The sequence below is a fragment of the Dreissena polymorpha genome, chromosome 1, assembly GCF_020536995.1.
Source record: "Dreissena polymorpha isolate Duluth1 chromosome 1, UMN_Dpol_1.0, whole genome shotgun sequence".
Lineage (NCBI taxonomy): Eukaryota > Metazoa > Mollusca > Bivalvia > Myida > Dreissenidae > Dreissena > Dreissena polymorpha.
The window spans coordinates 202,950,783-202,964,078 of NC_068355.1; the positions used below are offsets into that span (position 1 = coordinate 202,950,783).

Consider the following 13,296-nt stretch of genomic DNA (forward strand, 5'->3'; position numbering starts at 1 on the left):
TGCATCTTGAAACATATTGATTACCATTCCCTTTGTTGGTCTCATGCGTGTCGGCACTTGTGTTCATCCACCACTTGCTTGGACAATTCTTATGCGTCGGTGTGCATGCATGACTCGATGACGTCGCCTCTGGTCGCATTGCGCAGTCGCAGACTCTGCACTTCCGGTTGTCCACAGCCGACGGCGGGCAGCGGTTTTCTTCATTTCCGGAAGTGTTTCCAGAATATTGGAAAAGGAATTGTTGATACGACATGCCACCTCCTACCGACCGGAGCCCCGGTACGCGAGCGAGGGAACTTCCGGGGTTCCAAGGTACTTGACATTTAGCTGCGATTATAAACGATTTGACTTTTCATATAATAATAATAAAGGAATTATCGAACTATAATAACTTCTCTTCTCAAACTACATGTTACGGCTAGTTTGACATTTGTGCTTCTAGAACTACCAGTAGAATTGCTACTTAATATTGATGATTGAATAAATACCATATCATTAATACGTCAACAACAGACAATCTTTATCTTAATTGTTTTCTGAAGTACGTGCCTGATAAAATCAAGATCTATTTATTAAGAAAATAACGACAAATATTCACAATTACAGCACTTCATAAAACAAAAACAGTATTATCATCACTGTACCATAACAAATAAGTAGAATCAAAATCGACGCCCAAATGACATCCGACCCATTTGTGAATAACAGCGTCAAGAATAATAATGTCATTATTATTGGCACGAAAACAGCGCTGCACCTCGCGCGTGTAACTATTTTGCAAAAGACGTCGTTTCCGAAAACGTAAAATATAAAAGGGCTGTTCGATGTTTGATAATTATGCAAGTATCCGTGGTAACACACTGGCTTCACAATCCAGAGATCGCTGGTTCGATCCCCCGCTGCACCTAACCTACTAACTCGTCTTTCGCATGAGACGTTAAACCGAGGTGCAGTGTACTAGGTGCTATACACCGGGCACTAAAAGACCCAGGGTCACCTCTGGAACGGGGTGTCTTCTGTATCTTGCACTATCCCCCGTAACCAACTAACACGTCTTTCTGGGGGCGATGGCCATATGGGAGACAATCCCGGTGCACTCGATAAAAAACAACAATAACAACAACGATAATTATGCACTAAGACGCTTATATGATTACCATATTAAACACAATTGAGTTACGGCGTATCAACGCGGCTTTATGTCATTATGGGCGTAAAGGAAGGCTTTATCAGCCCGTGTTCTTAAAATGCATGACAGTTACTCGAAGAATACATTCAGATTACGGTTAGTTGCGTGACAGTTACTCGAAGAATACATACAGATTACGGTTAGTTTTAGTGATATTCGACCCTATGTTGGCTCGACTGTTTCAAATGTTTGCGCTTTAATTATAATACATACAGTTCCGTTTTCTGGCTAGAACTGGTGTCAGATTTCCTAACGCGCGATTGAAGTTGAACTATAGGAAAATGTTTGATAACAGATATATGTTCAAAATTTGAATGGCTAATGATCTGCTGTTGAAAATATGTAATAACCGACATGTACCTATACATTATTAAGAGATGCTTAACTTAAAAAAAGACAAATAAATAATTTCAGTACTCTAAAATTCTTTCGTAAGGGTTAATACAGTTGTGTTCTGTGGTGATATTATTAAACATAAGTATTTACGTTATGATGATTGTGTTTCTTTCTCAATCTAAACTTCTTTAAATCATCTAAAATGACTTAAGGTCAGAATTGTATTAAAACAATTCTTGGTGTTTTCCACGCTTCCTTTATTTAAAACTGGCCGTAACTATGTTCATCTTTATCTTGTTTGTTGGAAACTACACAATACCTGAAACGTTAACACATCACATGACGCGTATTTCTCTGGGCTGCAGGTTTCTCGGTACAACAGTGGAGAGTTCTTCCGTACTGCCTCTGCTACAGAGTCTGGTCTCTGCTACAGAGTCTGGTGCAACAACTGAGTATGCTGGGAAATCAAAGCCCACGAAGCGGCCTGGTACGTGTATCATTATCATCACGATAAAGAACATTCTTTTTGAAAGATGAATAGTTTATTAGTGCCAGTTGTATTTGTAATCTAACATTAAATGCCAAGCAAAAATACTTGTAAGTCAGTAAACCATCATTGAATTAATTGGGAATTCATTATTTTCTTTTAGTAATCAATCTCATGGGTAATCCTAAGTTATAACCGTTCCGTCCCAAAAGTCTTCAATCAGGATCATATTAGTCGACAAGTTTGAAGTGAGTAGAAACTTGAACGTTTGATGCAAACCAGAAATTACACAGCTAGGGTTTTTTTCAATAAATTATTTTGTATAACGCTATACTGACATTTTGTTCAATTCTGATCAGCTGTCGTTTGACGAAGCCATGCTTTGGCGCTCGTTCGACCCGCCGTCACGGACAGTACTGCAGACGACAGTCCGTACCTCAGTCGACTTCCTGTTCAGTCGTCTGGAGAAACTGCACGGCCGGATATTGGTGTGTCGCGCCTTGGGATATTTTACCTTAGGTGGGGGTTGAGTCACTTGTATTCAAGTCTTGTTCTGGGTAAACTGGCCTTAAAGCACTTAATTCGGCCTTAACTGGATTTTTGTTTATCTAGAAGAGATTGTATACTAACCAAATAAAAGCGGAACATGTCTTCCCTGATAAGCCTGTCCGGGCCACACATGCTCATCTGGGACGGCACTTTTCGCACATGCATTAAGACCAGCTTTCCCAGAACGAGGATCACTTGTTTATCTACTTGCCAGCACATTAATGGAAGTCTCGTTTAGCAAAAATCCACTTCAATAATGGATCTTTACTTCAGCCAATAACGAAATCACCGAGGTGGAGCTTGATGACGTGTTGTGATGCGATGATGACGTATTAAATGACGTCTACACGTACTGGACACCGCCCATGCGCAGACTGCCCCCTCTACTTCTCGTGTGCATACGGGCGGACATCGACCAATATGTCGGTACTGAACTTTACTGTTATTTTCTCGTTTGAATTTAATGTTTTACGAACGTCGAGCTGATGAGAAGACAATGATGTTATATGTACTATGGCGATTTATATTGGGATTTCCAATTCATTATCAACATCGCATATTATTAACATTAAGATAAAGCGGTTATCGCAACGCGGTTGAACGTCTGCCTTAAGGACTTGTGATCATATAGGTTCGCTACCACTTGATGCTTTCTGATTAGTTTTCAGCTGAGAAACAATTAGTTCAACTTTCTTTACGTGACTTGCTTATGACTTAAGCATCAGCGGAAGAGGTTCATTAGCTACATTCTGCATGTAAACAGTACATGTACTACATACACACTGCGCGTATTTTTGTAATGCTCTGTGATTGACTATAATTAACAGATGTGTTGTTTTTTCACCGCAGTTGAGCGCGGTGCAGACGGTGCGCGCGTGTTGAACAAGTACCACCGTCAGTTTACGGAAGCTGCGCACAAGCGCTACTGCGCAGATTATGCGCAGAAAAGCTTTTCCATAGCAACCTAGTTGATTTCTTCGCGGGAACCTGGGCCAATGGTAGTATTGCGCATAATTATGATATGTATGGACAGTTAATCGTTATATCAGATTGATAATCACAATAACGAGTATCCAAAAAATGAAAATATAAGTTGATTGTTCAATCAGGCGCAATTTGCTATTTTAGTCTTTGATAATTTTTGATCCTCCAATAAAGAAGTATAATGAGGAACATTATCGTATTCATGAGTTTTTAAACGTTTCGTTATTTTCGAATTGCCGCAAGTCATTTTTAAATAGAGACTTTTGACATTGGTTTTACTAATTCATTCCCTGTAATATCGAAATTTGTGCTTACATTGTCCCGGATTAGCCTGTGCTGACTGCAGAGGCTAATCTGGAAGGCACTTTACGCACATGCATAAAGACCAGTTTTCCGAGAATGATGCTAAAATAAATTTTAAAGTGTTTTATTCCAGGGAGAAAAAGCCGTATACGAACGCTGAAGGGGAGGTAATAGAAGAGGACCGCTATGGGACGTCACAGCCCCTTCGCTTCGGAGAGGATGACTACAACATCCAGGCTCTAAACAATCTGCCCTATCATCGCCTGCACGCGGGTCACGTTGACCTTCTCAAGAAGGATGGTCTCGCCAAAGTGCACTTCTGCGTTGCTAAGTTACACGCACTTCCTGTTGAGTAAGCGTTATGGTTAAGAAATGTTACATCGTATGTTATAATTACTCACTTAAATTGTTACGACCTAACCCTCTACCTTTGGTTTTAGTTGTCGTTTACTGTCATTGTTACCACTGTAACTATTGTATGCGGACTTACTTACCTGATGTAATTGTAGACTGATAAAATGACTTTTTTACCTGTTTAAATACACGTTAAAGTAAGACTGCACGATTTTGTCAAATATTTATTAATTTACATCAAATATTTATTAATTTACATCAAATTTAATCTAATAAAAAGACGAATGCTTCGGTTATTGTAGGAAAATATGTACGAAATATCTTCGTCACAATCGGCTCGGGGCGCTAATTTGTCTATGCTGCATTTTATGAAATTCGTCTTCAATGTATAATTTTTCTTGTCTATTTCGTGTTATTCTAACATATTTTTATCAATTTAACACATATAAAAATCGTGCAGTCTCACTTTAATTTAGATTGTTTGAGTTTTTTTATTTGAACATTATATATAGCTTTTAACAAATAAGTAAGTAAGCTTTGCTCGATAACATTTTTAGCTTTTCGTTAAAAACATATGAAGATAAATAATGGTACATGTTTTTACTGTCAAAATAAACAAAAATACTGTCTCTTGTATTAACACTGGAACATGAGCCAAACGCGTCTTAAAAGTATGTAATTCACGCATGTTTCTCGCGGCTCTCCCAGGGCGCTTTTAGACGACTTCACGGCGGCCAAAGCGGCATTCCCGGGGAAACCCCTGATCACGTGCATTCTGGAGGCGCTTTTGCTCTCCCGGAAGGGGCTTCAAATGGATCCGGTTCAGTTTATGCCTCAGCTACTAGGGCGCCTGGAGGACAACGAGGTTTGAAATAGGACTGATATGAGCCTCGTTTCAAGAAAACTGGTCTTAATGCATGTGCGCAAACTGTTGTCCCAGATAACCCTGTGCAGTCCACACATTCTAATCAATGACGACACTTTTCGCCGAAACTGGATTTGCGTTTAGAAGAGACTTCTTTTTAACGAAACATTCCATATAAGCGGAAAGTTGCTGACTGTTCTGGCTAATCTGGGACGACAGTTTATTTACATGCGTTAAGCCCAGTTTTCCCAGAACAAGACGCATATTTATAAACATACATTAAGGTAAAACAAGAATACAAAATCATTTTTGTACATCTCCGGTAGCACTTGAATAATAGATCATTGAATAAGAGATCTGCTATTCAAATATCGTTATTACTTAAGAAACCCCGCGCATACAAGTGGAACACTCTTTTTCAACAAAAATAATCAAAATAAGCTTTTTGATGTTATAATACGTTATATGTATACAGACTTTTAACAAGGAAAATCACCGAAAAATGTTTTCTTAAAAGTTCTGTGTGAATTGAGCCGCTTCATGCAAACACTGTCCTTTTGCCGTATGTGGTCAGCGAAGCCCCAGGCCAGCCTGTGCATTCATTCAGTCGGATCAGGAGCTACCCTGTCTGCTATTGACATCACGAAATATCGCGTGACTTTAAAGAGGACAAAGTAACTCCTGACCAGAGTGCGCAATCGGCATACGACCCATATTCGCATGACGCGGCTCAATGCAGTGTTTTGTTTCAGACAACAGCCGAGTTCAAGCAGCGCTTACGTGAATATAGCTCAAAAGTGTGGTTCGAGCCCGATGTCAACATCCTGGTGCGTCCCGGGGGTCAACTGCTTCACGGCATCCACGTGCACACGTCCGAAATTTACATGATGACGATTACGTCATGTGGACATTATGTAATCACAGGTTCATTATACGTTATGGCTTAACTTTATAAAAGAGATGCTTTTTTTTGGCGGGTTTACGAAACTGAATTAACGTTTTTAGTTTCGCAATTTTCGACATGTATAAATTGTAAGAGTGGATATTTTATTACAGTTTTGAACTTTCTTTATCAACATATATAAGCGTAATCGAGGCCACATATTTCCATTACGATGAAACAAATATTGCACGAGAGAGGTCGGTATTTACCGTTTAATGGTGTGATGAAAAATGAAATAATTCACAGTCATCTACAGAAACAAAACCAAAATAAATTGGTTCTAAAATGTAAACAAACGTGAAACGCTAAACAAGATGGTCTCATATAGAGAGATTATTAACGCTTGACCTTCTTTAGTCTGCGGGTCGTTGGAGGAGATCAAAATCTGGAACATCAAGGTCGACCCCCACGGTTGCTACGCAATGTGACGGGTAAAGGTCAGTCTAGAAAGGTCGCGTTTTGTCATGGCGATGAGTGGATCGCCATAAAATTTGGCAACGTAATAAAAGTAAAAGGTCTGCAAACAGGTGAGCATTACCAATAAAAAACTCTATATTGAAAATTTGAAATATATATTTTTGATTGTGTATGTACATGTATGCATGTTTATTTGTATTTTGCTAGTCTTTGAAATATTAAAATGTGTTCTTATCATAAATCATCAATTAACATATTTTTACAAACAAACAGAACATCAATACAATAATTAGGCCAAGCCGAAAATGACTTTATCTATATACTAGGATAGAACTTGTCACGAGTTTCTTTTCAAACAATCTATTGTTATTCAACGGTGTTGGAGGTTACTGACGAATTTTCGGGGCGAATAAATTATATGAAATAAAATAGCAACGAATGTCGGATAATTTTATCAACAATCAGTTCTGATTCGCTGTAAATTCATAAACACAACATCATTTCACCTCTCAGAGAAAATATATACTTAAAATGTAAAATGCATATTTAAAATGTATCTTCCACATTTAAAAGTAGCAATTAAACTCCATAAATCTTAACAGGCATGAAATTATTATTATTATTTACTTTTTTATATAAAAAAACACAACTAAAACATACAAACATATCACGATTACCGGTAATTGCAAAAAATTGGTAGTTTGCACGCTGCAGTTGCATTCAACTCTTATACGGTTGCAATGATGCAGTCGATAGTTTGTTCGTTTGCGACCGGATTACCCCTTGTTAAATCCCCGCTCAAGGTGCGCTCTTAGAATCATCTCAAAAGACATTAATACGTTGGTCTTGCTATGAAATGGAATCGATTCAACTGACAAAAGTTTCCGATGTTATATGGTTTTAATAAAAAAGATTATATAAACTTCATTATCGCATTCCTGTTTGCAGGTAAACAATGTATGGACATACCGCTACTCAACGGCGATTTGGTAACAGCGTAAAGTGTGGTCCCAGTTAAGCGTGTGCAGACCGCTCAGACTATATATGTATAAAGTATTTGCTAAGATGAAGAATGTATTAGATACTCGCTATGGGAAAACGATTCTTCTGCTTGTACGTAAAGTGTGGTCCCAGATAAGACTGTGCAGTCCTCTTGCTAGTACGTAAAGTGTGGTCCCAGATAAGCGTGTGCAGTCCTCTTGCTTGTACGTAAAGTGTGGTGCCAGATAAGACTGTGCAGTCCTCTTGCTAGTACGTAAAGTGTGGTCCCAGATAAGACTGTGCAGTCCTCTTGCTAGTACGTAAAGTGTGGTCCCAGATAAGGCTGTGCAGTCCTCTTGCTAGTACGTAAAGTGTGGTCCCAGATAAGACTGTGCAGTCCTCTTGCTAGTACGTAAAGTGTGGTCCCAGATAAGACTGTGCAGTCCTCTTGCTAGTACGTAAAGTGTGGTCCCAGATAAGACTGTGCAGTCCTCTTGCTAGTACGTAAAGTGTGGTCCCAGATAAGCGTGTGCAGTCCTCTTGCTAGTACGTAAAGTGAGGTGCCAGATAAGCGTGTGCAGTCCTCTTGCTAGTACGTAAAATGTGGTGCCAGATAAGACTGTGCAGTCCTCTTGCTAGTACGTAAAGTGTGGTGCCAGATACGACTGTGCAGTCCTCTTGCTAGTACGTAAAGTGTGGTGCCAGATAAGCGTGTGCAGTCCGAACAGACTATATATGTATACAAGTATTTACTGAGATAAAGAATGTATTAGAGACTCGCTATGGGAAAACGGGTCTTCTTGCTTGTACGTAAAGTGTGGTCCCAGATAAGCCTGTTCAGTCTGAACAGACTAATTAAAGACGACACATTCCGCTTTATGGTATTTTTCCTTTAAAGAAAATCCAATTTAGGCGGAAGTGTTGTCCCTGATCAGCGTGTCCGGACTGCACAGTCGAATAAGGACGATACTTAACGCACAGTCATAAAGCCAGTTTTCCCAGAGCGAGGCTAATTTGTATAACTTTCTTTCTTTTAGCCGACGATAGTCTCTGCATCCGCAGTATAAACTTCTCTGTCGACGGCAGATTTATCTCTATATAAGCTACGGATCCCTCGAATTTCATAACACTGCCACACTGCAAGTAATTCTTCCTTTGTTCGGGGTTTCACACAAATCTTTATCCATGTAAAATCTTTACATGCAATAACGATTCAGAAGGCTTACAAACACAAGTTACGTAAAACATTCCAGTTCTTCGTTTAAAAATAAACATATAACATTTATTAAATTAATAAATTCAAAATAATACATAAATACATACATACATACATAAAAATATATACACATATATAAATAAATACTATGACTTTGGTTAAGAACAAAAATGATATTTATTCAACTACTCATGGTTCGGCCTGTATCAACGATTGCGATTACAAGATGTGGCATATTTTCATGGCATCGTGCACCGCTCTTCGCGACAGGAGGAAGATCGTCTGGAACACACAAATGATCTGAAAGGCGCGCGCACCGTTGACATGGTAACGGTGGTAACGATTGCAAAAAAATATATAAAATATAAAAAATATAAGAAAATATTCTGGTAAAACGGGGATTAATGCATTTGCGTTACGTGTCAACCCAGATAAGGTCATGCAGTCAGCACATACGTGTCACCCCAGATTAGGCCATGCAGTCAGCGTTACGTGTCACCCCAGATTAGGTCATGCAGTCAGCGTTACGTGTCACCCCAGATTAGGTCATGCAGTCAGCGTTACGTGTCACCCCAGATTAGGTCATGCAGTCAGCGTTACGTGTCACCCCAGATTAGGTCATGCAGTCAGCACATACGTGTCACCCCAGATTAGGTCATGCAATCAGCATATACGTGTCACCCCAGATTAGGTCATGCAGTCAGCGTTACGTGTCACCCCAGATTAGGTCATGCAGTCAGCGTTACGTGTCACCCCAGATTAGGTCATGCAGACAGCGTTACGTGTCACCCCAGATTAGGTCATGCAGTCAGCGTTACGTGTCACACCAGATTAGGCCATGCAGTCAGCACATACGTGTCACCCCAGATTAGGTCATGCAGTCAGCGTTACGTGTCACCCCAGATTAGGCCATGCAGTCAGCACATACGTGTCACCCCAGATTAGGTCATGCAGTCAGCGTTACGTGTCACCCCAGATTAGGTCATGCAGTCAGCGTTACGTGTCACCCCAGATTAGGTCATGCAGTCAGCACATACGTGTCACCCCAGATTAGGTCATGCAATCAGCATATACGTGTCACCCCAGATTAGGTCATGCAGTCAGCGTTACGTGTCACCCCAGATTAGGTCATGCAGTCAGCGTTACGTGTCACCCCAGATTAGGTCATGCAGTCAGCGTTACGTGTCACCCCAGATTAGGTCATGCAGTCAGCGTTACGTGTCACCCCAGATTAGGTCATGCAGTCAGCGTTACGTGTCACCCCAGATTAGGCCATGCAGTCAGCACATACGTGTCACCCCAGATTAGGTCATGCAGTCAGCGTTACGTGTCACCCCAGATTAGGCCATGCAGTCAGCACATACGTGTCACCCCAGATTAGGTCATGCAGTCAGCGTTACGTGTCACCCCAGATTAGGCCATGCAGTCAGCACATACGTGTCACCCCAGATTAGGTCATGCAGTCAGCGTTACGTGTCACCCCAGATTAGGCCATGCAGTCAGCACATACGTGTCACCCCAGATTAGGTCATGCAGTCAGCGTTACGTGTCACCCCAGATTAGGTCATGCAGTCAGCGTTACGTGTCACCCCAGATTAGGTCATGCAGTCAGCGTTACGTGTCACCCCAGATTAGGTCATGCAGTCAGCGTTACGTGTCACCCCAGATTAGGTCATGCAGTCAGCGTTACGTGTCACCCCAGATTAGGTCATGCAGTCAGCACATATGTGTCACCCCAGATTAGGTCATGCAATCAGCATATACGTGTCACCCCAGATTAGGTCATGCAATCAGCATATACGTGTCACCCCAGATTAGGTCATGCAGTCAGCGTTACGTGTCACCCCAGATTAGGCCATGCAGTCAGCACATACGTGTCACCCCAGATTAGGTCATGCAGTCAGCGTTACGTGTCACCCCAGATTAGGCCATGCAGTCAGCACATACGTGTCACCCCAGATTAGGTCATGCAGTCAGCGTTACGTGTCACCCCAGATTAGGCCATGCAGTCAGCACATACGTGTCACCCCAGATTAGGTCATGCAGTCAGCGTTACGTGTCACCCCAGATTAGGTCATGCAGTCAGCGTTACGTGTCACCCCAGATTAGGTCATGCAGTCAGCACATACGTGTCACCCCAGATTAGGTCATGCAATCAGCATATACGTGTCAACCCAGATTAGGTCATGCAGTCCACACAGGCGAACCAGGAACGACACTTGTCGCTTAGACTGGATTTTACTTTAGAAGAGACTTCCTTTAAACGAAAATTTCTATTAAAGCGAAAAGTGTCGTCCGTTATTAGCCTGTGCAGATTCACAATCCGATCTGATACGACACTTTTCGCACATGCATTAAACTCCATTTTCGCAGAATGCGGCTCATATATAATTATATTTTACTTATTTTTAGGGCTGTTTCGTTTCCGGTTTCGTTTCAATTTTAACGTCATTTATTAAATTTTATTAAGTTCAAGTTGTTATTTTTAGCGCATGTTTTTAGTCCTCTTGATTCGCGACTTTAATAACATACAGCTTATTTATATTTATTTTTGTTGTAAAGAAAGATTTAAGAGAAACGTATTTGCTTATTATATAACTTAAAAAATATATTAGTTAAAGGTTACACATATTATTCAATAAAACAACAACGGGTACTGTGTGCGCAGAGAAAGAAAAACATTTCAATGGCCTCGCTATAAAGTAAAAATACACCGCAATAGCATTAAGAAAACTAACAATTATTCTTTAATTAGCCTCAATAAAGTCTGTCTACACAGAAAGTGTTTTCCGGCGGACCACCATAACAATTATATTAGTTAAATGTTTAATGTTACACATTATTGTTTTTAGGAAATATTAATGGTTTCGCTTTCAAGTAAAATACACCGCAATATCATTCGGAACACTAACAATTATTCTTTAATTACCGGTAGCCTCAATAAAGTCTGTCTCCACAGGACGTGTTCCACTGGGCCACCAGGATGCGTTGTTCGTGACCGGCAGTGCGGGAGAGGACTCGCCGAACATAGTCGGCGTGTATAATGTCGGCAGACTGGAATACCGCGCCATCCGAGAACTTGTTAGACGACGGTTTTTATTTCGCTCTTTGCTAATTGTATGTGTATTGCTCCCATTTGCTTCAATGAATTTCGACAGCATATAATGATGACGTCTATATGAGCCCCGTTCTGAGAAAAGTAGGGTTCATGCACGTGCGTAAAGTGTCGTCCCAGATTAGCCTGTGCAGTCCGTACAAGCTAATCAGAAACGACACTTTCTACGTTTGTTCAATTTTTTCCTTAAAATGAAGTCTCTTTTTTACGAAATTTCAGTGTGGAAACTGTCGTCCCTGATTAACCTCTGCGGACTGCACACTGTACGCAATGCGTTCAGCCCAGTCTTTCCCAGAACGCGGCTCATATAAATAATCAATTATTACTGTTTGTTTTCAAATATTTTTTATTGAGTCTCTTTTATGTAATTATTCTTTCTACACTTAAAACGTCCATATTTTTGTAAAATGTTGCATTCCCCCTGAAAATTATTCGATACTTAAGATACGTTCATGATTAATATGATTACAAAACAGTCCAATAAAGTAAACTTTTCAAAAATAACAAAGTATCGTGCGTCATAATTACAAACGTTATACTCAACAGAAGGTGACCTGCAATGCAAACACGAGGTTTTACGAAGCAGACAACAGATCAGTGGTCATGGAAATTTACGATAAGTTTTACTTGTTTGACCTTGAAAAGATGGACGTCAGCATCGTGTTTCCGGGTCGAGTAGTCGAGTGTGTATCTTGACCAAACGGAAGCGTACGTACAATTTTTATTTGCATTTTACAATTCATGTGTGGAGGTGGCAGTATTCACAACATAGTTATTAAATATTCCGGTCATGGTGTGTCATTACTATTCCGCGTCACTAAGAAATCAAATTCATGATTTAAAGATTTTGCTAACTGAACGATTTGTGTCAGAACGTGTTAGAAACCGTTCCGCCCACTTTATCTCTGTCTCTGTCTATGACGTCATTCTTCCATTGTAGAACTCCTCGTGACGTCACGTTTTGTCACGTTTTGGCAAGAACGTGAAACTGTACAACATCACAAACGGCCGCATTGACGACACAATAAAAACTGGGCACAAGAAGGAGATCTACCAAGTTGTGGTCAGTTGTTATACCTTTCTTAACATTATGTCATATGCCACCTGTACTGTACAAGTGTAGTAGCAAGCAGTGAACATCTCAAAACTGTATTGCAAAACTGTAAAAACAACATTGTTTTTTAATGTTGTGACGAACATTTACATTCGCAAGTAATGTGTTCATATATATACGACCATTCTCCCCATACCTCTGATTCAAGTAGGGCAGTTAACAGATCTGATAAAAGCATGTGTACTAACTTTTGTACTAAGTGATTGGAATCGGTTCCCCAAAACGGAGTCGATTAATCGGAGGCCATAATCAGCGATTAATCAATTAATCAGCTTTTTTAACAAAAAATTAAGTTTTTAATATTTAACCAATGTTTTTGTTGATATTAACATTATATTACTATATTTTATCAAAAAGAACTTTATCATGACTATTCCTTATGTGTTTTGTGATTGAATAATGAATACATGCTTAAAAATCTTGCTTTGTGTTTGAAATATTGT

General features: G+C 40.1%; 1 protein-coding gene and 3 long non-coding RNA genes across 4 annotated transcripts; all 4 read left to right on the top strand.

Annotated features, from left to right (window-relative positions):
- Nucleotides 1-2,174: 2,174 nt before the first annotated feature.
- LOC127864702 (uncharacterized) lies at nucleotides 2,175-3,318 on the top strand. The gene is made up of 3 exons (XR_008042224.1): nucleotides 2,175-2,260; nucleotides 2,372-2,531; nucleotides 2,835-3,318. It is a non-coding gene; the product is annotated as an uncharacterized LOC127864702 (long non-coding RNA).
- A 70-nt stretch (nucleotides 3,319-3,388) lies between these two features.
- On the top strand, nucleotides 3,389-6,438 carry LOC127865926 (NACHT domain- and WD repeat-containing protein 1-like). The gene is made up of 5 exons (XM_052406074.1): nucleotides 3,389-3,447; nucleotides 3,982-4,200; nucleotides 4,911-5,067; nucleotides 5,820-5,991; nucleotides 6,368-6,438. Exons 1-5 carry the CDS (start codon nucleotides 3,389-3,391, stop codon nucleotides 6,436-6,438), a joined length of 678 nt encoding a protein of 225 aa, XP_052262034.1.
- Nucleotides 6,439-8,274: 1,836 nt separating this feature from the next.
- On the top strand, nucleotides 8,275-12,931 carry LOC127864695 (uncharacterized). Its single transcript, XR_008042216.1, has 4 exons — nucleotides 8,275-8,951; nucleotides 11,584-11,705; nucleotides 12,286-12,447; nucleotides 12,680-12,931. It is a non-coding gene; the product is annotated as an uncharacterized LOC127864695 (long non-coding RNA).
- On the top strand, nucleotides 9,472-10,664 carry LOC127864703 (uncharacterized). The gene is made up of 3 exons (XR_008042225.1): nucleotides 9,472-9,569; nucleotides 9,860-10,151; nucleotides 10,443-10,664. It is a non-coding gene; the product is annotated as an uncharacterized LOC127864703 (long non-coding RNA).
- Nucleotides 12,932-13,296: the final 365 nt, after the last annotated feature.

Bases quoted from the DNA above. Each gene is read 5' to 3' on its own strand.
- LOC127865926 (XM_052406074.1), top strand. From the start codon at position 3,389: ATGTGTTGTTTTTTCACCGCAGTTGAGCGCGGTGCAGACGGTGCGCGC. The intron at 3,448-3,981 runs GTACCACCGTCA...GTTTTATTCCAG, and splicing joins GGTGCGCGCGTGTTGAACAA to GGAGAAAAAGCCGTATACGA. The intron at 5,992-6,367 runs GTTCATTATACG...GACCTTCTTTAG, and splicing joins TGGACATTATGTAATCACAG to TCTGCGGGTCGTTGGAGGAG.